The 21,828-nt window shown below is 55.5% G+C and overlaps 2 protein-coding genes across 2 annotated transcripts; one reads left to right on the top strand and one right to left on the bottom strand.

Annotated features, from left to right (window-relative positions):
- Nucleotides 1-226: 226 nt before the first annotated feature.
- On the top strand, nt 227-20,472 carry MAPK8IP1 (mitogen-activated protein kinase 8 interacting protein 1). The gene is given in 16 exon segments (XM_018082279.2): nt 227-297; nt 2,291-2,396; nt 10,051-10,084; nt 10,087-10,134; nt 10,137-10,175; nt 10,178-10,210; nt 10,213-10,280; nt 14,020-14,101; nt 14,654-15,526; nt 16,180-16,255; nt 16,698-16,870; nt 17,161-17,270; nt 17,409-17,528; nt 18,563-18,633; nt 18,911-19,009; nt 19,447-20,472. Coding segments are annotated over 16 exon segments (2,076 nt in total). The 3' UTR covers nt 19,520-20,472.
- Nucleotides 19,809-21,306, bottom strand: CUNH11orf94 (chromosome unknown C11orf94 homolog). The gene is made up of 4 exons (XM_018082282.2): nt 21,228-21,306; nt 20,942-21,015; nt 20,656-20,827; nt 19,809-19,948 (listed from the first exon to the last, which is right to left on the bottom strand). The coding sequence occupies exons 1-3, from the start codon at nt 21,293-21,295 to the stop codon at nt 20,691-20,693; spliced, it is 279 nt and encodes a 92-aa protein (XP_017937771.1). The 5' UTR covers nt 21,296-21,306; the 3' UTR covers nt 19,809-19,948; nt 20,656-20,690.
- Nucleotides 21,307-21,828: the final 522 nt, after the last annotated feature.

Here is a 21,828-nt window from a genome sequence, read left to right as displayed (position 1 = left end):
TTTTCCCCCTCCAGGACAGCTGATTCCATCTATTTTTAATGAGCTTCCCCAGGTTGCGCAGTGAGCTTACAGAGCAGCGCTGGCAGCCACAGACTGCGACGGGGCAGGCAGAGAGGCACTGGGCACCCAGGGCTCAGCTGTCATCTCCCTCACTCCTCCTCACAGCAGGCCTGGGGGTTTTTTTGGGGTAGGAGTGTGTCCCCCAGTGAAGGGGGGGTCCTCCTCAATGCAGCTGCCCTTGAAAATGGAGTCAAGCACCGAGGAGGAGAGCTGGCTGGAAGATCAGTGGGAGAAATGGTAGGGGACTGGCTGGGCCTAAGGGAGGGGGGACTGTCCCGCGGGCATGCAGGGGGTGAGGGGCAGCCCCTTGCTCCTGGCACATCGATCTTCTCTGTAAGCGATGGCCCCAGGACAGGAGCAAACTTGGCATCCAGTCGAGCCCAAAGTTTTCCTGGCTGCACACGGAACTGTGTGGCAGCCAGGCACCAGAGCGGCAAAGGTATCTGGCCACATCCTGCTGCACCCCAGCATCGGCAGGCAGGGCCAGTGCTGGGGACCTGTGCAGCGTCTCCCTACACCCGAGAGCTCGGACAGGGCTGCCTGTCCCCATTGCAGAGTGGGGGGCACTGCCAGCCCCTCATGCTGCTCCTGCAGAGCTAGGGAGCCCCTGCCAGCCCCTTGGCAATGTTGTGCCTCTTACCGGGACCCTGCAGCGCCTGCTGTGCTCCCACACCATGGTGGGTGGAGGCCCTGAGCATTAGCAATGGATGATGTCCCACCCGGGTGACCTGTGTAACCAGAGAAGAAATCAATTTGTGCTTTGAAGGCTCGTCATGAGCCTCCTGTTCCATGTTCCCTCCGTCCCGTGGGCAGCAGGAGGACAGGAATGAGGGGGGGTCCAGTTGCCCCACCCTGTGCTGAAGGCTGTGTTTTTGCACTCCTGATGCATCGTGCAGGGAGTGCCTCCATGGACATAGCTGTTCCCAGCTGTCTTCAACCCAGGAGACCACTACTGGTGGGGTCCTCAAAAACAGAGGGAAAATGCTGCTTCCTCCACAGGCTTCTCCTGCTCTTTTCCCTCTCCAGGGTTCTGGCACAAGGGAGGTGTTACCTCTCTGTGGCACTGGCTTGGTGCCAGCGCAGGAGGGAACCCTAGGTGTGCAAGAAATGCTTAGAGTGAGGGTGGGAGCTCTACAGGTCACAAAATAACCTTTCTCCTTCCTTCCTTGCTGCTGAGGGCCAAGCTAGAGATGGATGATGGGCTTGGCATAGCCCTTTCACCTACGTATCTCCCAGCCAGAGAAACTGGGAGCAAATGGAAATGGTGGCAAGCAAAGCAGTGCCTATGGCCACTCCAGACAAAACTGAAGGGGCTGAGTTGGTTGACCAAGGACCTTTGAGCTGAGCTCTTTTATTTACCTCTGTGGTAATGAATAAGTGAGAGGAGCATTGAGGTACTACCATGCTGAAATGTTTTAATGCACAGAAGCCAGGAGCACCTCACTGTCTCCCTGGGGCTGGTCAGCATGTTTTCAGTCTATAAAAGGATATCTCTGTAAATGTTTTGAAGGGGTGTAGAGAGCTTGTGGGGCTGCCAGGAACCCCTGAAGCCATGCAGGTCAGCTCAGCAGCAGCAGTATTCACAGGGATGCCCGTAATCACCCCAGGGAGTGATTTTGGTGCAGAGGGAAATTGCTGTCCTTTCTTACTGCAGGCACCTGCGCTGGGACATCCCTCCCAGCTCCCTCTCAGGGGCTGGTCATGCCATGGCTGAGAGGTTTGCAGTGCTTACGAGTTCTGTGGGTCTTGATATGGTCACTTGTCCCAGAAAGATCCATCCTGCAGATGTACCCAGTCAGGACTCCAAGCCCTTCCACTCCCTGTAACCCTGACCTTTCCCCTGTTGGGTGTCTGTGCCCAGCTAGGACAATCCCAGGGGCTCCCTGGGACAGCAGGAGCAGAATGAACCTCCTGGGATAGGGCTGGCTGTGCTGTCTGTCCCATGCTCTCCCTGCAAGTCCCTGCTGTCTTTGGTCAGGCAGCGACTGGTTTGGGGCACATTCCTCCTGCCTCCCAACAGCCATGGAACATGTCAAGTGCAGCCACTCGACAGGGATGGACCTACCACCTCTGGAAGGAGCTGCCTTTCCAGTCTTTCTTCCCAGTAGAGACTGGGAGAGCCTCTCCTGGTGTGGCAGTGCTGCTCCCAGCCCAAAGGCAGCCTAGTGCCCTGCACCCTCCTGCCCACCACCAGCACAGTGGGTGACCGTGCCATCTCCACTCTCTCCAGGCTCACCCACGACATCAGCCTTGAGGAGTTTGAGGATGAAGACCTCTCCGAGATCACTGATGAGTGTGGAATCAGCCTGCACTGCAAGGAGAGCCTGGCCACCCGGGTAAGTGTGACGGGGATGGGGAGGGGTGGGGGGTGGGCAGAATGTGCCAGAGGGGTTGGCAGGACCATCAGCCTCATGCAGGACCACCAGGTCCCCAGGCCAGCAAGGCTTCCTTAAGGTGTCCATTTCCACGAGCCCAATCCCCTCTGCTCAGCAGTGCCCTCTGCTCAGCATTGCCCTCTCCTCACTGCAGCACAGCACAGACCCTTTCGGAGCCAGCCAAACCCAAGGGACAAAAAAACATCTCAAAGCTGGTGCGTTTTGGTTTCCATTGTGCTGGAGGGGTTTGAGTTTGTTCCTCAGGGATGAGCCTAAGTATTTGAGTGCAACTGGGGACATGTTCCCCATTTGAGAGGAATGACCAGTGAGCACCTGGCACCTGATGAGCATCCCCAGGAATCAAGGACATGTGCAAGGTGGCACCAAGGGTTCTGAACAGCTGTGTCTCCTGTCCCCACATGCATCCCTGGGCCTGGAGATGCAGCTGAGCTGACATGGTGAAAACCATCCTCTGCTCACCCAGGGTGTTCTTTCTGGCTGGCTAGTTGCCTTTAGCTAGAGCTGTTCTCAGGTCTTCAGGAGACCTGGAGGCTAATGAAACAGGGATGAAGGAGGCAGCTCCAACCCCAGCAGGCAGCAGGTGGAATAAAGATGGGTGCTGTGAAGCCCGTGCAGATGCTGCAAGTGGGTCTCCCATCCATCCTAAAAGAACCCTACGTTGATGGGGTTCACAACAGTATTTGAACTTCCCTAGAAGGCCATGGGGGCAGAAACATGGAGATAAACTGATAATTACATTAGATTTGGAAATATGCAGTATGTCAAAGGAAAAGCTGCTGCCTGAATATTCTCACACCATTCAAGGAATCAAACACGCTACCTGAAAGTATTAACTGCTGGGACCAGGCCCCTTCACATCAGGCAGCTCCAGTGAGCTGACAAGTGCCCTTTTCAACCCCTCAGTCACCACATACTCACTCTCAGGCCCATTCCTTCTTCTTCAGGAGCAACCCTAGGTTTCCCATAGCAGAGTCCTAGGCACTGGTTTATAAAAGTAAATAGTTTAGTGGTATAGCAGCAGGTCAGCTTGAGCTGTGTGTTTCTGGAGAGGGACATTGAACAAAGAAATTTCCAGGCAATTATACCCTTACGACTCATGCACCCGCACCTCATGTGTTCTCCGCATGCCTCTTGGTCCAATGGTGATTTTTTTGCCTGGGGTCTTCTAATACCTTACTGAGTTCTTTCTCCATGTCTGTGCACGCAGGCCATTTACTGTTCTTGTCATGTGGAGTCACAGCTTCTGCTGACAGATGAAGTCTTTTTGTCTTCTGGTTTGCACTTCTTGTGCACCTGCTCACTGGAAGAGTGTGGGGAACTAAAAAAAGCCCTATACTTAGGATAAACATTACTCAGCAACAATCACAGCATCAGTGTGTTATCAATACTCTTCTCATACTAAAGACAAAACACAGCACTGTACCAGCTACTAGGAAAATTATGAAGAGAATTAACTTGGTTCCAGCCAAAAACATCTGTAGGTATAAGCTCACAGCTTGTGTCTCAAGGCTTCAGCAGATTCAGCTACTGATGTTAAGCAAGTAAAGCCGAGCAAACAACGTACTAAATCACACAGTATTATAACTCTGTGTAATGCATTCTAACTCATTCTACTTACAACTTACTTTTTTAAGCTAACAACTAATGCCTCTTAACACAGAGACTCTGCATTTTGTCAGTATTTCATACTAATGGATGCAAATGCTGAAGGAACAACCAAATGGTTTGAGAATCACTCTGTCCCTCAGAGGAAATGTTTCCTCTGCTAAAGTAATAAAGACCCAGTGAGGAGGGGAAAGGCAGACCAGTTTGTTGCAGATTTAAAATTAGAAACTGAATTTGTGTTGTTGGGAATCCCTCACTGCAGGCAGGATGGTACAGGCAGACCTCATCCCCAGGAGGTGAAGGTTTCCTGCTGTGCTCCCTGGCCTAATTTGTTACCTTCCCAGCAGAAACTTGGCTGCTCCCAGAGATGGGGCTGCTCCTCCACATCTCTGCTCCAGTTGCAACCTCCTTCTTCTCCATGATGTTATGGCCAGGCTTCCCTGGGACAGCCTGGGCTCATGGGCTGTGTATGCTGAAGGAAGGAGGCAATAATGCTGAAGGCAAAAAGGCAAACCCAGTGCTGGGTGTCCATGAGGGCATGGCCACATCGAGAGCCAGTCATGAGATCCTCCTGCCTGCAATAGGTGAGGTAGGCAGAGGTTGTGCATGTGTTGCTGGGCACTTCCCATTACCCATTCCAGTTCCCTACTGCTGATAGCACCACTGGGCTCAGAGTAGAAGTTTTTATTTCTCTACAGGCTGCCAGCCCTTGGCTGAAGTTTGGCAGGGAGGGTAAGGGGCAGGGGGGGACTTGCAGCTCAGCTGCTGCAGCTCTTCCTTGAGGGGAGAAAAACTAATCTGTTTCACTCATTTAAAACAGTTTACTGAGGAGTTTCTGCAATCCTGTGCTGCGATACAGAGACCTGGTCCTCAGTAGAGGGTTTGCTTGGGCTCTGGCTGCAAGCCCCATGCCTTCCCTGGGGACAGCTCAAAGCTGCTTTGTACAAGCGTCTGGATGCACTTAGAGTCTGCTGGGGTGGGAGGGGGATGTGAGGCTGCTTTAGGGGAAGCAGTGAGTTATTCATAAACACAGCAAAGGAAGAAGCTTACCATGCTGAGGAAAAAATGCCTGCTAAAAATATGTCCAAATGGTTTATATGGGACACGGAGGATTGCCCAAGGAGCAGAACTGAAAGTGGTGACAACAATGGCAGTGAGAGAGGCTTTTCAATCCTAAATGTTGAAGGCGAGAGCCAGGGAGCTTTCCAACCTGATTGCCATCCAGAGAGACCTCGGGGCGACAGGGTTGCAGGATCTGCCTGATGAAAGCATCAGGCCCAGAGGGAGCAGCTTGGCCGGGTCTGCGTGCAGTGCGGGATCCAGCAAATCAGTAATGACCCACGGCTGACATCGGCCAGCTAATTGCATCACGTGGGAACGGGGATGACTGGCTTGGCAAGTCAGCCCAGTGCTGGGACCAGGGCTTGAGGGTGGCCATGCTGATGCCCTGCCTGTGGCGAGCTCCCGGTGAGCTCGTGTGGTACTTAGGATGGAGGGTTGGCCCTGGTCTGCACTGCCCTGCACTGCCAGGCAGCTGGTGAAAGCCTGGCAATGGAGCAAGTGATGTGGGGTGAAAGCAAGCTAATGGCTCGCTGGATCACACCAGAGCAGAGAGCAATGGGGAAGGGGGAAACAGGCTCTGGGAATCACAAGGAGCCATGGGCTGGAGGCATGCAGCCACTCCTAACTTCTCAACCCAACAGTGTCTCTGGAGAGATGGGCAGGCACATTAACCGAGTGGCAAGTAGGAAGGCACTGAGAAGGAGTGAGGAGACAAGCCCTGCCCAAGGGCCGTGAAGGTGACTGGGGACAATCAGTGACCCTGGTGAGGTGGGAGGTCTGGGCAGAGATGTTTGATGGCAAAACCCTGTGGCAGGAACAGGCAGGTGGTACAGAGGTCTACACCCAAACAGAGGTGGGGTTTGGGGTTTTTTTTGGTCCCAGAATAAGAAAGATGACTTCATTGTGGGCTATTTTAGTATCTCTTCAGAAATAGTGTCTTAGACACACAGAAACTGCAAGGAGGCGTAGACTGATGTTTGTGCAAAAGGGAACCTACCCACTGATGAGGACCATACCTCGTGGACAGGAGGCCATGCACTAAGAATGAGGAATAATCCCAAGTATGGCTGAAAAGAGCCTTAATTTCAACAAGAAGTCCTAGGTGAATGAAAAGTGAAGAGGAGAGGGCTTTTTGGAGGAGCAGAGCTGCCTCTGGGCTGTTGAATGGCAGGGTAGGAGGCCAGCTGGGGAGGAGCAGGGACCTCTAGGATGAGGGATACCACCTCTGCCTAGCCAGTGGCAGCAGTAGGGTGTGTTGAGAGGGATGGTTGCAACAAAAGCACCAGACCTTTGCCTGGGGTTTGGCCTTGTTTTGGTGGCTTGGAAATCCAGGGTGACAAACCCTGGCTTCAGCAAGATGAATGCCAGCAAACAGATAAGCAGAGGTTAATAAAAGCTTGGCGCCTCATTTGTATTCCAGGAACTGTGGAAAAAGGTTAATACAGGAATGAAAAAAATACCCAAACAAACAAACAAACAAAAAAAGAAAAAGAAAAAGAAAAAGAAAAAATTATGAAACATCTTTCTTGGAAATACCTGAGAGCACAAGAACAAGTGTCCAAAGGGAAAAGAGCTGATACAGGGCCGTGCTGAGCCTTTGAGGTCTGCATGAAAAGGCCTGAACCAGCCATGTATCTTTATACAGTTATGTGGAAATTAAAAACAAAACATTCTGGTTTTTCAGCATAATAAGACTGCTGGAAATGCCAGGGGCTTTCTCTTGATGTTCAGCATCACTGATTCAAGTGTGTCACTAACAGGAGCCGCTCCCAGCAGGCCAGTGGGACCCACTGCAAAGGGGGAAGCAGCTGCCATGAGCCTGCAACCTGCTGATCTGGGGACCAGCAGGGAGCCAGATGCATGGGCTGGGAGCAAAGGATGCGGCAGCAAGGCGGCTGCTTACTCCAGGCAGCTTTTCAGAGGATGTCCCATGAAGCTGTCCCTGTGATCCATGGCCAGCTGTGGCTGTGCCAGGCTGGGGGCAGAGAGGTTTCTCCTGGCACTTTGAAGAGCAAAGTAGTCACATGTAGTGGTAGGGAAAGGGGGCACGGTTGTCCCCTCTGCCCAGCAAGTCATCTTCGCTTCCTCATGCTCACAAAATTCTTTTTCCAGCTGAAGATTTTGTCATTCCTCCTCTGACAGCTAAGGCTGCAGGAGTGGAGGAGCAGGGAAGAGCCTTTGATCACTCAAACAACATCTTGTGTATCACCCTACTCCTCTTGCAAGAGACTTTCATTCCTAGGGAAGCAAGGAGCTTCCCAGGGTTGGCAGCAGCTCCCATGCAGGTGATTCCCCTAGCTAGACTGGTGCTCCCAGCACCTCTCAATTGCATCAGGGTTCATGCTGCTCCAGCCCCCTGGGGCCACAGCATTGGGACCATCAGAGAGAGGCCAATTGCTGGACACTGGGATATTTTACCATTGGGATGGCACCATGCAGATAGGAGGGAGCATGAGCAGGAGCACACCAGCATCACATCTGTCCCAGGGATGGGTCTGTAAGGAAGCATGAGCATCCCTGTGACTGCACTGGGGTCCAGGTGTGCATCTTGTCTTCACCCCACTGCAAGATTTGGGCATTGGTACTGCTCTCCCAGTCTCCTTAATCTCTCCCACAGGGTGAAGGGACTTTGGGAAAACATTTTGCTGATGCATCTGTGCTGAGGCATGAACATGCTCAAGCTGACCTTAGGTGGCATTAACTTGTTCCTAGAGAGCTTCCAAGGCAGCATGTTCTGGCAGGGCAGTGTCTTTGCAGTTAGAAAGGCTTCCCAACATCTAGTCCCTTCTCTTGCTTTGCAGATCACTGCAGAGTTCACTGAGATGGTAAGGTGATGGATTGTTGTGTGGTTCCAAAATCACTTTGTTGAGCTACAGACCATTAACAAATACCTGCAGTGGTGTAGTTTCCTCCTAGCTTTTGAACCTGTAGTGCTGCATCCCTTCTAGGCTGCCCTTTTCTTCAGAACGGGTACTGATTTGCTTTTCTGCATCCTTCTGGGACTTTCCCTTCTCTGTGTGTTTTCTGAGTGATTGCTACAGCTATAGGATTACTGAGGCAGCATCATTAGCAGTCTAGGTTGAACATCACCAGCTGACTCCAATATACCTACCTTGTCTAGGTATGATCTATTCAGTTGGAATTTCCCTCCAGTTCTTTTCCCATGCCTCAGTTTCCTTATTAAAATCCATGTGATTTATCACAGAAAACTGGTGCCACAGAAACACAGAACTTGTGTTATGATGTCTAACTCTCAAAACAAGGGATTTAAACATTTAAAGCCTCAAGAGGGCAAGTATTGGTGGCAGTGCTTCTCCAGGTGCTCACCCAGTACCTCCAGGACTGCAACAAGGACACTGGGGTGAAATGGCCACCGTGAGACAGTTCATACTGTGTCTGCAGCAGGCAGAACCCTGCCTGTGCTGGCTTTTGTCTGACAGTTTAGGAGCTGGTAGCAACAAGAACTCTTGGAGGGGCTGCCAGAGCTGTTGGGTCCGTTTCTTCTCCCATGGTTCAAGGGGCGCCTCCCATGCAGCTGGAGATGCAGATACCACTGGCTGCAAAAACCATCCTTCCCCACCTCTGCCCACTGATGAGCTTTCCAGTTGCCACAACAGCTGATAACACAGGGAATTCAACTCGCTGATGCCAAGTTGCCATCTTTATTGCTGACTGCAGCAACCTGTGCATGTGCAAGCTCCAGTTAATGCAAGGAAGGACACTTGGGAAAGAAACCACTGACCTTTAAACATGTGCAGCTGCGAGAGGACATTGGTGCCTCTTTGCCCAGCAACACAGCCACAAGGTGTGTGGTGGTTCAGCACTGGGGCCCAGCCCAGGTGGCACAATGGGGCACCTGCTCCTCACAGCCCTCGAAGGCCATGGTGGCCACCCTGCTCCTAGAGGGCACAAGGGGATCGAGTGGAGCTGTCCTGAGCTAGAGCACAGCCACCACTAGCAAGTGACCGGAGAGCCTGCTCATCAGGCATCCCTTCTGCAGTTTTGGGTCCCAGTATGTGTAAATGCAGTGTGGGTAAGAGAAGGCTTGTTCTATGTGGGTAAGACAAGGGGAATGGAATTCCTGGTTCCAGGTACCTGGTGGGCATTACAGGGAAGAAGGAGCCTGATCCTCTCAGAGGTGTGCAGTGAAAATTTCAACCCCAGAGAAAAAAGGTAGTATTGGTAGTAGTAGTAGTAGTAGTGCAGCACATGGCACCAGTACACAGTGCAATGGTGTGTTCTCTGTCTGTGAGGATATTCAGGTGTGATGGGCAAGACCCCAGGTGACCCACTCCAGGCAGGGGTTGACCCGAACCTCCAATAAGAATTATCACATGCTTGTATATGTCCCAGCTGTCAGGACAGGAACCGAGAAAGGGCACAGTCTGCCTTGGATGGGAGAATCATAGTGCAGCCCAGGCTTGAAAGGACCTCAAAAGGTCACCTGGCCAAACCTTGTATGAGAAAGGGAGCCTGGGTGAGACTATCTAGCACCCTGTCCAATGGTGTCTTGGAAACCTCCAGCGACAGGGACTCTACCACTTCCCCGGGGAGGTTGTTCTGTTGAATGGTTGTTCTCACTGTAAAATTGTCCTTATTATGTTGAATGAAACCTGGGTGTGCACGTTTGTGCGCATCGTGGTTAAGTGACGGCTGCACGTACCTACAGACAGGCAACAGCCGGGGATGAGGTGCCGCAGGGGCCCCATCCCAAAGGGAGGGTGCTGCCTGCGCCTGGAGGCGGGGAGGGGGCGCGGGGCTTCCCGGCCTCGGGAATAACATCGCTGCCCCTTTAAAAGGCAGCGGCCGCGGGTGCCGATGCCGGCGGTCCTGGTGCCGGCCCCCCTTCCCGGCCCCGGCAGAGGCGCGGCGGCCGAGGCCCGGCCCGCCCGCCCCGTGGTCTGATCGCGGGCGCTAATCCCGGCAGGGCCATGTGAGCCGGGCGGGCGGCGGGGCCCGGGCGGCGGCGGCGGCGAGGCCAGCCGGCTGCAAGCCGAGATGCTCCAGCTCGACTCATCGACGCGGCGGGAGATGCGCCAGCCGAGGAGCAGACGCGCCCGAGCCGCTGCCGAAGGACCCCCCGGCCGGGACACCGATGTCTACAGGCCGAAGCGACCCACAACCCTCAACCTCTTCCCGCAGGTGCCTCGCAGCCAGGTAAGGCGGGATGGGGGGCGAACGGGTGGAGGGGTGCGGGAGAGTAGGAGGGATGCTCCCGCCGTCCGCCGGGGTCTTTTGTCTCGGAGGGAGGGACGGAGGGAGAGGGGGATGGAAGGAGATGCGCGAGGCTCGGCCGGGCTCGGCTGGTGGGGTGGCGGGGGAGAGGCTCCGCCGCCCGTCCCCGCGATGCCTGCGGCGGAGCGGCCGCCCCAGCAATCCGGGAGTTCCTTCTCATCGCCGCCTGCGTCCCCGAGCCGGGCACGCGCAGGTTCGGCCCCGCTGCAGAGCCAGAGGGAGCAGTCTATGGGCCCGGGGGTCCCGAGAACCTGATCACGCCCTGCCGGGCCGCCCCCGCACACTGCCGAGCATCCCGGCACTGAGCTCAGCGGGTGTGGTTGGGAGGGCTTAGGGCCCGGTAGGTCCTTTTTCCATTCCTGCTGCCTAGATGGAGAGGAAATAGGCAAGGAATCGTGTCGGGACTGAGCTGTGCCCCCCACTGGGCCCATGTGTCCTGGCAGAGAGCCGTGAGGCAGAGGCTGGGTGGGAGCTGGGAAGGGCCCCCGTGGGATGGGATGGAGAGCAAACGAAGCATGGCGTATGGAACGCGTGAATGAGCCATCGCAGGACGGGGCACCCCGCCACGGGCTGGCACCAACAGCTGGCCGGGATCCAGCACCCTGGGGCTGGGGAAGCGCCAGCCCCAGAGCAGGATGGTGCCACCGGCTGCCCCAAGCCTGACAATGGGAACTTGATGGCCTCTTCTCCTGAGCAGCAGTGCCTGGCAAGAGAAGCATTAATGTCAGCGCCCAGTGCAAAATTTGAGAGACAGAAAAGCAGCGCCTAAAATGGTGGCCAGGAGGACAAGGGGGTTCTGTTGTCTCGCTCGTGCTTAGATTTTATATGAGATGATGGATGATTTACCCAAGACTACCTATCCCCACAGCCATGGTATTGCTGTCACCCCTGGGGTGGGCAGTGTTTCAGTTCCCCACATGCTGACCCGCCGAGCAGTGGCTGGAGTCCCTTTGCCCTGTCCCTCCTGCAGACTTCATGAACCCACGCAAAGTATGCGACGTGCAGGGCTATTTTTGCCACCCTCCTGCGTTCGGCTCTACCTTCTGCCAAGTAGGAGGATTTTCATCGTGGTGACGTTCAGCCAAGGAGCATGAAGCGAGAGGCAGGTGTCCCTGTGGGTGACAGATGGGGAGTAGTCGGAGCTGGGTGTCACCAGCCTAGCACCAGCAGCTGATGCCAGCTCACTGCCTGAGGCCGCGGGTGAGAGGAGGAGGAAGAGGGCAGAGAGCCAAGGATGGGCGCCCACAGGCAGCTGGCACCCGGGACAAAGGCTGCAGGGCTGGGGAGGCGGGGGAGCCCCAGTGAGCATAATGGACAAGGGGAAAGCAGCAGCCTTGTCCCACCCTATGCAGGGACCCTGAGGAGCAGGTGGCACATGGCAGCCACAGTCAGCTGGAGGGGTGGGGAACAGCAGGGCCCCCTCAGTTGGTCCCAAACAGTGTCCAGGGGTGGCAGCAGACCACTGGGGAGGGAGGAGGGATTGGGATGGAGGGAGTTGCAGGGATGGTAGGCTGGGGAGAGGGAGCTGATGATCACTTCGCAAGGGGATGGTGGAGGCTGTGGGGCTCACTGAGAGCCACGGGCACAGCTGAGCTGAGGACATGGGGAATGGGAGAAGGAGTCTGCTGCAGCTGGCAATGGGAGCCTGGAGCCAGTGGGAGTGGGTGCACAGGACTGGCCATGGCTGGCCAGAGAGGACAGTACTTTTGGTAGCATCTGGTGAGAGGCTGGCTGTAAGGTGCTTGGAGTTGCTGTTCTGGATGCCTACCTCTAGCCAGAGGCAGTTTTTCCCTGCCCACGTGTGGTGCCTCAAGGAGAGGACAGGGTGCAGGGCATTCCTTGGCAGTCAGCCTGAAATCTGCTTCAACTTTTGTGAGACCCTCCTGCACCCTCTTGGCCTACTCAGCTCCCTCCTCCTACTGGTGGTCAGAAGAGGGACTATAGCCATGCACTCAGTCGGGGCACCGGGCACTTTGTCTGGCAGGGTGTTCACAAAGCAGGGCATCATCCCACCCTTTGCTCCAGCTTCTCCTTGTGGGGCCAGGATCCAGCCTAGTGATATAGCAGTTGTTGCTGAGCTCTCTGTGATCATCATCCCAGACAGGTGGCCTGGAAATGGTGAGAGAAATATCCCCAGCTTCCCAAAGGGGAAGAAACAGTTGTTTTGACTGGCTAAGTTCATCCTCTAAGACCTTGAGAATGACTCTCTACCCTGGCTTGGCATTACAGACCCCAGAGTGCTCTGGCCCTGTGGGATGGGTGGGCTTGGTGGGATCTGCATGCTGCATTGCTGCCTCCTGTCCCAGTGTAGGCAGCCAGGCTCGCTTGTGTGTGCTGGCCCTGTGGCACTTTGCACGCAGAGGCTGTCACTGTGACAGCTTGCCTGGCCTGCATCCCAGCCCATCGTGTCCCTGGGAAAGGCAAGCGGGGTGTGCTGTTATTTACCTTGGCACAGGAAGAACTCATGGAGGTCACACTGGGAGGTCACTGAACCCCTGTGGAAGGAGTCTCTCCACTCTCCACATGAAGGCAGGGGTCTGGCAGACATGGTTCAGCAGTGTGTGACATAATGGAATTTTGGGGCAAAGGTTTCCTTCATGTTGGTGGGGAAACAAAGTAAAGGATGGGGCAGCTCCTGCGCTGCTGGTAACAGCTGCAGGCTGGTGATAAGGCCATGAGAAAATCCAGGGAGTCCCAGTGGGGCTTAGTGCTTGAGCAAAAACTAACGACGTGGAAAATGCCGCTGCTGCAGCTGGGGCAGAAACACCCAGTGCCCCACAAGAGGGGCTGGGAATGTGTGACCAGGGAGAACTTGGGAATGGAGGAGAGGATGGAGGCTAGGGCTGCAGCAGATTGGATGTCACATCCTTCTGAGGTGGGCAGGGAGGGCCCATCTGCAGGAGAGTCCTTATTAGCGGGGATTTGATGGCTTATGGTCTCTGGGTCTCACAGTGAGGCTGAGCACGTGTTCTGTTGTGCACACACAGGTGTGCACATGCGTGGCCAGCCACCCAGGGCTAGGCAGGCAGGGCACAGCACGTACAGAAACTCACCCAAGCACGGGGAGTACAGGCAGCCCGATCGTGCCCCTCCTCTTCAGCTGATCAGGATTGATGTCTGCTAGTGAACTGCATATATGTGTGTGTGTGAATGTAGAGATTTGTATACATACATACATATCTGTGTATACCCCTATATACAGCCAATATGGATGTCTTCAGTGGCTACTAGTCTATCTAGTAGCTGGCTCCCAGCTGGGCATCAGCACAATGCCTGGCCCTTGGGATTTCGTTGTGGTGGTCTAAAGGTAAACAGGGCCAGCAGGATGGGAGCAAAACATCCAGGCAGGCTCGGGTCTTGACTCTTTGTCCTTGAACTGTCCAGCTGTGGGCTCTTGCAGCAGACTATCCCCAGGGTGGATGAATGCAGCCCAGCTGGCTCCTTGCCCAACCTGCTTTGGCCACCACACCAGCTCTCACAGCAGTAGCATGGTGAGATGTGGGGCTTGCAGGGGTTCTCCCTGGGCATCACGTGTCCCAGCATGCCCAGCTGAGAGGGGAGCTGAGCAGTGTGCTGTGGACCCAGGGGGAGATGGGTGCCACTGCTGTGCCACACAATGTTTACTGTTTGGGCTATAAGGCAGCTTTGTTCTTCTCCTCAGGACACTCTGAATAACAACTCTCTGGGGAAAAAGCACAGTTGGCAGGAGCGGGTGTCCCGGTCATCGTCCCCTCTGAAAACGGGTGAGTTCTCAGGCTGTTGGAGAGAGTCAGCTCCTTGCACCCTTTTGTGGTGCTCAGGAACCTGAGGCAAGTGGTGCTGGAGGAGGTGGTTGGAAAAAACATCCCACATGAATACAGGGTGCATGTCCATCTTGAGTCTTGCTTTCTACAGTTCCCTGAAAGAAGGTTGTAGTGAGGAGGGTACCGGTCTCTTCTCCCAAGTAACAAGCAATAGGACAAGAGGAAATGGCCTCAAATTGCACCAGGGGAGGTTTAGATTGGATATTAGGAGAAATTTCTTCACTGAAGGGTCAGTTAAGCATTGGAACAGGCTCCCTGGGAAGTGGTGGAATCACTGTCTCTACAAGTGTTCGCAATCATGTAGATGTGATGCTTAGAGATATGGTTTAGTGGTGGACTTGACAGTGCTGGGTTAACAGTTGGGACTCAAGAATTAGAGGTCTTTTCCAACCTAAATGATTTTATGAGTCTGGGTGGCATCCCTGGACACCTTCTGTGATAGGGAGCATCACCCTCTGCAGGGCTGTCAGTGCTACTCTCCTCTCCCTACAGGTGAGCAGACCCCTCCCCATGACCACGTTTGCCTGAGTGATGAGGTCAATCACCAAAACAGCACAACCTCCACCAAAGACCGGGGTACATCCACGGAGAGCCCATGCCGGCGCACAGCAGCCACCCAGATGGCACCAGCCTGCGTTGCCTCATCCCGGCTGCCCGAGAAGCACCAGGCCACCAGCCGGGCCCCACCACATGGTGCCAGCGTGGTGGTGGTGACGAGGGGCCCCGAGGCCCACCGGGACCGCATCCGCTACCAGACAGATGTGAGGCTGGAGGCCACAGAGGAGATCTACCTGACGCCTGTGCAGAAGAACTCGGACCCCCTGGACACTGACAAGCCGTTCCTGTCTCAGTCCAGTGAGAACCGCATGTCCATCAGCTCTGACATTGACACCTCCAGCTGTTCAGCCCTGGCAGGGAAAACTAACCCCTCCATCAGTGAGGAGGACGAGGTGCTGGACTACATGTCCTCCCCTGACAAGACAAACCTGCCCAGGGCCTCCTGTGGTGGTGGGAGTGGTGGCTCCCGGCCAGGGCACAACCTTCAGAGAGCTTCAGTGAGTTCAGACACCAGTGCCCTCTCCTACGACTCTGTCAAATACACGCTGGTAGTGGATGAGAATGTGCAGCTGGAGCTGGTCAGCCTCAAGCAGTGCTACTCGGGCTACAGCGACGAGAGTGACTCGGCCACAGTCTATGACAACTGCATCTCCTCACCCTATGAGTCAGCCATCGGCGAGGAGTACGAGGAGGATGCGTTAAAGCGCGACTCAGTCTGCCTCTCTGAGGACTCCACCCCCGAGGCGGACATCCACTTCTCCAAGAAGTTCCTCAATGTCTTCATGAGTGGACGGGCACGCTCCTCCAGTGAGTTCTGGACACCAGGGGGAGATGGGCTGGTGGCTGCCTCCCTGGGCAGCCCTGCCCGTCCCTGGTACAAGGCTAAGGACACACTCAGGAGGTGGGAAGCCACCAGCAGACATGAGCCCCAGCTCTACTTGTTGCGACCTGTGGCTTTGTCTCTGGTGGTCTGCGAGGCATGGGGGAGAGGGGCTCAACCTAAAGCCTTGTGAGCTTTAGGTTGGAGTGGTGGTAGGTGTTCCAGGCTGCTTATTTGGCTTGCCCAAGGTATGGCCATAGGGGGCTGAGGGGGAGGCTCCTGGTGTGGCTTGGAGGGAGCAGCCTCCTGGTGTGCTACCCTCATCCCCAAGCCTAGGAGAACACCAGGTCTGGTGGCATGCCCTGGCAGGTAGGGCTTCTCATGGTGTGGCTTGTCCCACACAGAAGGTGATACCAGCTGTCACAACTGTGTGAGTTGGTGCAGGGAGGTCATCTCACCCGCGGGGACTGATGAGCACCAATGTGGCAGCTCTAGCCGTGCCTCCCTCTCCTGTGGCATTGTGTGGCTTTGGCTGAGCCATCCCGCAGGAGTTTCAGCAGCCTGCCCAGCCCATGTCCTTCCCCTGGCTGCGATGCTGAGCCCTCAATGCTGAGATGTCCTCCTCTGCCTTCGTCCACAGGTGCCGAGTCCTTTGGGTTGTTCTCCTGCATGATCAACGGGGAGGAGCAGGAGCAGACTCACCGCGCCGTCTTTAGGTGAGCTTGCAGGCACAAACAGGGTCCCCAGCCTCTTGCAGGGGAAAGCTGGTGCTGCTCTCCCACCAAGGTGGGGCTAGCACAAGCCCCAGTGTTTCCAGTGTGGGAAGCCCTGGGGAACAAACCAGTGCCTGTAGCTCATGCCCTGCCAAGGAGCAACATTTGCCCATGCAATGGGCAAGCCCTCCAGGGGCACTTGAGACCTCTGGGGAGCATCATGGGAGGTTGCAATGGGGGATACCCTTGCCTTAGGTGCCAGGATGCCGCCACCTTTTGAACCTTAACCTGCTCCAATGCTTTGTTTAGCATCTTGGGTCCTGGTGGCTCATTACATCTATGAGGGTGCTGCCTGCCTGGAGTGGTGGTGGGTGCCCCAGCAGTGTGCCCTTGAGAAGGCCACCAGCACTGTTTGCCAGCCAGCTGCTAGTGCCTCTCTACCCAGGTTTGTGCCTCGCCATGCGGATGAGCTGGAGCTGGAGGTGGATGATCCCTTGCTGGTGGAGGTGCAGGCGGAAGATTACTGGTATGAGGCATACAACATGCGCACAGGTGATCGGGGTATTTTTCCTGCCTACTACGCTATTGAAGTCACCAAGGACCCAGACCATGTAACAGGTACCAAGCCTCTGCATGCAGCCTGCTCATGTCCCTGTCTTGTGTTCACATCCTCTCCACTGAGCAGTGGCTGGTGTTGAGCAGGGCTAGCAGGGGAGGACCAAGCTGGGCACCCAGCAGGGAGTGATGGGCAGCTTCTGCTGTGATGCTGGGTGTTGGTACCTAGTGTTGCAGGAAGCATTCCCTGGGCATGGAAACATGCAGGTGTTGGAAGATGGAGCGGGGAGGTGGAGCTCAACCCACACACCTGGTCATTAGAGATGATCCCTGCCATGTGCTCTCTCTTCCAGCTCTGGCCAAGAGCAGTGACTGGGTGGACCAGTTTCGGGTGAAGTTCCTTGGCTCGGTGCAGGTTCCCTATCACAAGGGCAATGACGTGCTCTGCGCGGCCATGCAGAAGGTAGTGTCCCACAGCATCCTCGGGAGCAGGAGCGCCTGCTTCTTGTGGCAGCAGGGCAGAGCCTTAGTGGGGAAGGGAAGGGATGAGCCATCAGCACTGCTCAAAAGTCCCAGGGCTTTGTCTCTCTGTCTTCCTCAGATTGCCACCACGCGCCGCCTCACTGTGCACTTTAACCCACCCTCCAGCTGTGTCCTGGAGATCAGTGTGCGTGGGGTCAAGATTGCTGTGAAAGCTGACGACTCCAAGGAACACAGCAAGGTAGTGCCCCGCTCCCTGCTCGTCTCATCCCTTCCCTGATGGCTGCTCTGAGCTGGGTCGTGGCCCCTGTGCTATAGGTCATGTTTGCATATGAAAATTGAGGGTCTCCACCCCATGGGTGAGGGTGTGAGAAACACCATCATCAGGGTTTTAGGCCCAGCATCAGGGTCCCCCATGCCTCACAAGGTCCCAGCTCTGGGCAATACTGCCAGCTGATGCCCTCGCAGCTGCCAAGCATGTCGCTGTGCTGGGATGCTGCAAGCTGAGCTGTACCCAGTAATCTGTCAGCTGCTTTTAAACCTTTCTGCTACTATTTTGAGTGGTGTCCTCCAGATCTGCCCTGTAATCTCTTTATCTGGCTAGGGCAGGCTGCTGATTAGCATTCTGCATAAGTAGCCTAGTAAAGCTAGTTTAGATGCTAGGCAGAGGCAAGTGAGGGCTTTGCAGCAAGCTGTTGGGAAATCTCCCCTACAGCTGTGGGATAGGAGTAGTTCATGCCTCTGAGTGCTGTGACTGAGCTGGGCTGGGGCTTCTACTTCTTTCTAGATAAGTCTTGCCTGTATCTAGAGGATGCTATCAATTTAGTTGCACTTTAGACTTGTATAAATAAGTTTTCATTTCTGGTTGGGACCCCTTGGATACCTAGGCTTGAATTACCTGTTTGGTTTTAAGTTGTCCGTTCACCTTCTATCTGCTGGTGTTTCTGAGAGCCTGTTTAGCAAGAAAAAAGGGTCGTGTATGCTGGTGAACAGCAGCACTGACTCTAGCCTGAGTATAGTCTAACTCAGGGCCTCTAGGGAAACCCTGCAGGAGCTACTGGCAGTAGAGGCAGCTGGAGTGGGAGCCGGCAGGCCTGGAAAAGCTCTCTTTGTGCAGGTGCTTGGGGCAATCCTGAAACTGCTGCTGACAGCAGCCCAGGATCAGGCTCCAATTAATTTCACTCCTCAGTCTCCAAGTGCACATTTCCAGAGACCAGCTGCCCCATAGGGGCATGAGAGGGAAATTTTGACAGTTCTTCTCTTTCTCCCCCCCAGGTAAACAAGTGTAGCCATTTTTTCCAGCTGAAGAACATTTCCTTTTGTGGGTACCATCCAAAGAACAACAAGTGAGTAGCAAAGAAGCAGCGATGCAGAGGCTTTGCTGCCTTCCTGCTCACTGAGAGTAGCAAAGACTGGGCTAGGAAGGAAAGAGAAGGTTTCCTAGCACCTTTGGATGGGCATTACACCCAGCTCTGGGCATGGGCTGTGGCAGCTGGTGGCCACCAGGGGGATTGGCTGCAGGTTCCAAACCTGTATGTCTAAGGGTGGGTACACCTCAGGGATGCTGGGGTACTATGCCTGCTGATCTGCTGGTTCAGTCACACCTGCTCTCTCTGCCCTCAGATATTTTGGGTTCATCACCAAGCACCCTGCTGACCACAGATTTGCCTGTCATGTCTTCGTCTCGGAGGAGTCCACGAAGCCACTGGCAGAATCTGTAGGGTGAGTCCTGGCTGGGCAGGGAAGGCTATTTCACGAAGGGCAGGAGGAACAAGGCAGCCAGGCTGATCCATCTCCCCATATGCATGGGGCTTGGACCTGGCTGGCACCTCTTCTTTTGAATGAGAGGCTTGGGGTGAGAGCCAGGACTGACAGGGCTATGGGCATCATATTCCTGACAGCACTGGAACAAGTCCCAGTGCAGGGCTTTACAGGCAGATGTCTTAAAGTCATGCACTGTGCAGGGAATCAGAGCAAGGATGGAGACCCTGCAGCTCTGATGGCAGCTCTGGGGGTGAATGCAGGAGGGGCCAGGGACCGGAGGGCTGGAGGGTCAAACTGGCTACAGGGTAGGGTGTTAGGATGAGGATGGAAGTGGGGATCTGTAATTGCCTTGGGGGGAGGATGCTGCTCAGCTTTGCCTGGTGCTGTTGTTGCAGGAGGGCTTTTCAGCAATTCTACAAGGAGTATGTGGAGTACACGTGCCCCACGGAGGACATCTACCTGGAGTAGGGGCTGGCACAGGCACCTCCTGCACAGCCAGGGCTGCAGTCTCGCCCCTTCCCCGTGTCGTGCATGGACAAGAGCTGCTTTGAGCCTGGAGGAGGAGCGGGCCCGGGCAGGGCTCCCCGGGGCACGGAGCACCGCCTCTTTTTGTGACTCCCCTTCCTCGGGCTGGGGGGACGGGAGGGGGGAGGGCTGGACAAATTGTGTTTATTGTACAAAATACTCTTAGTTTATTCTATTGGAGAAGCACCTGCTGGGTGCCCTGCTTGTGAGCGGTTGGGGGGGGCAGTAGCATGCTCCTGCCCTTTCCAGCTGCAGGCTGGGGTGACAGCATCTCCTCCTTGTGACCATGGCACAGCTTCCCATCACATCCATCTGGGGTGACTTTTAATTGCAGTGGCAGAGTCAATCTCTTGCAGTATGATGACACAGCAGCTACAGAAAACAAGACCCATATTTTGGCTCCTGCTGGGAGATGGGATCACCTCCCTGCTGGGCCCTGGGGACATGGCTGCTGGGCAGGGATGGCAGAGGGAGCCCCAGTATCTCCTCTGCCAGAGCCAGAAGGAGATGAGAAAGCTTTCTCCTGCCTCTGTCCCCATCCCTTCCTTCTTGTATCCATGCCCTGGGGAGAGAGAAAAATGCCCCCATACCTCCCTGCAGTAACTATACCCTCAGGAGGGAAGCCTTTCTCTGCCCTTTTCCCCTCTCCCCCCAGCTGCAGGTGACAGAGGCAGGGGGAGTGCTGGAGCACCCCAGGGCAGTGGGGCTCAGCCCCTGCACAGAGCTGGGTGCCTGCCCAAAGCAGGGCAGGGAAGGGCTAAAGCCTGCAGGGAGCTGTGCAAAGCACCAGGGAGATTAGCAGAGCTCTCCCGGTCCCTGCAGCAAGTGGTCTCTGTGCTTCAGCTGGATCTGCTGTGGTGGCAACAACTATTAAATATGATGGTTCATGGAATGGAGCTACTGTGCCGTTTGTGTCCCTCTTCAGTGGGTTTGGGCCCTGGCTCATTCCTTCCCTTGGGACCCCAAAAGAAGCTGGAGCTTCTCGGGTTTGGTCCAAGAGCCCTGGCTGCAATCCCTGGAGGCCAGAGATCGTATGATGATCAGGAGGGACCTCTGGGGGTTATTGCTCCAGCCCTCACCTGTGGGGCTGTGGTGGGCACGGGGGCACACTGGCTCACAGCTGGGCATCATCGTAGTACTCCAGCAGGTCGAGACCATCGCGCTTGCTTTTGCCAGCTCTGCGCAGCACCGCCGGCCGCTCCCGAGCCGCCCGGGTTGGGAAGCGCGGCTGCTTGGGTTTGATGCCGTAATCTGTGGGCAGAGCAGAGCCACTGGCCCAGCTGCACCTGGGATTAGGGACAACTGCCCACCTGGAGGGGTGAGCGCATGGAAAGGAGGTTCAGAGGAACAAAGAGAGCACTGTACCATCCACCAGGCCAAAGTGCTTCTGCGGAAGCTCCAAGGGAGCAGAGAAGTCCTCAGGGACCGAGTAGCTGACCCTAAGAGGAAAACGCAGGGGCAGGAGTGAGCTGAGGTCCTACAGCACTTACACAGGCTAGCACAAGAGTTCCCATGTGCTGCGTCTCTTCCACCCAGCCTGGCCAGCTCTAAAGCTCTTAGTGCCACAAGTGTCAGACCCATGTCAGGAGCCGTGGGGTACCTCTGCAGGTACCAGGGCTTGAAGGAGTAGGAGGAGGGGAAATGCCATCACCTCTGGTGCACAGGCTGTGGGAGGGCAGCCCCCAGCAGCAGGGCGAGCAGCAGAAGCCAGTGCAGCATGGTGCACACTGACAGGTTCCACCAGTTCTGCAGTGAGGTCACAGAGGAGCCACCCCAGTTGCCCAGGACTCCCACTGGGGGGGGCAGGGGACACAGTCCCTTCCAGGTGCTCCTGCTACCCCTTCCTACCTCCTCACCTTCAGGTCCTGGGCTGCCTTTGCCTAGCCCTGCCTGAGCCCCACCACCTGCTCAGATTCCTCCCTGTGCTGGTGCACGTGTCTCTGTGCAGCCACAGCTCCAGGGCTGTTTCTGTCCCTCAGCACCTGCCTTTGCCTCCCTCTCAACCACTCCAAAAACAGACTCCTGCATCTCATCTCAGTACCCCCTTGTCCCTTCCCAGGAGTGACCCCCACCAATACTTCACAGACTTTGCAGTCTTCAGCATCTTCCTCTGCTAAAATCCCCAGCAAAGGGAGCACAGTCCCTTGCTCGTGGCTTTTCCAAGCTACCGTTGCCACGTTGCAGGGCCTTGTCAGCTGAGGTGGCAACAGAGTCCCACCCCCCCACATACAATGGCAAAGTCCTGTGGTCCC

Source organism: Manacus vitellinus, unplaced genomic scaffold (assembly GCF_001715985.3).
Source record: "Manacus vitellinus isolate BGI_N305 unplaced genomic scaffold, ASM171598v3 scaffold_6_pilon, whole genome shotgun sequence".
Lineage (NCBI taxonomy): Eukaryota > Metazoa > Chordata > Aves > Passeriformes > Pipridae > Manacus > Manacus vitellinus.
This window is presented reverse-complemented; position numbering and strand designations above follow the sequence as displayed.

Excerpts from the sequence above, each read along its gene's own strand:
- CUNH11orf94 (XM_018082282.2), bottom strand. The coding sequence starts at position 21,295 with ATGCTGCACTGGCTTCTGCTGCTCGCCCTGCTGCTGGGGGCTGCCCTC. Across the intron at positions 21,016-21,227 it reads CCACAGCCTGTGCACCAGAG|GGTCAGCTACTCGGTCCCTG; the intron begins GTGATGGCATTT and ends TTTTCCTCTTAG. Across the intron at positions 20,828-20,941 it reads GCACTTTGGCCTGGTGGATG|ATTACGGCATCAAACCCAAG; the intron begins GTACAGTGCTCT and ends CTCTGCCCACAG.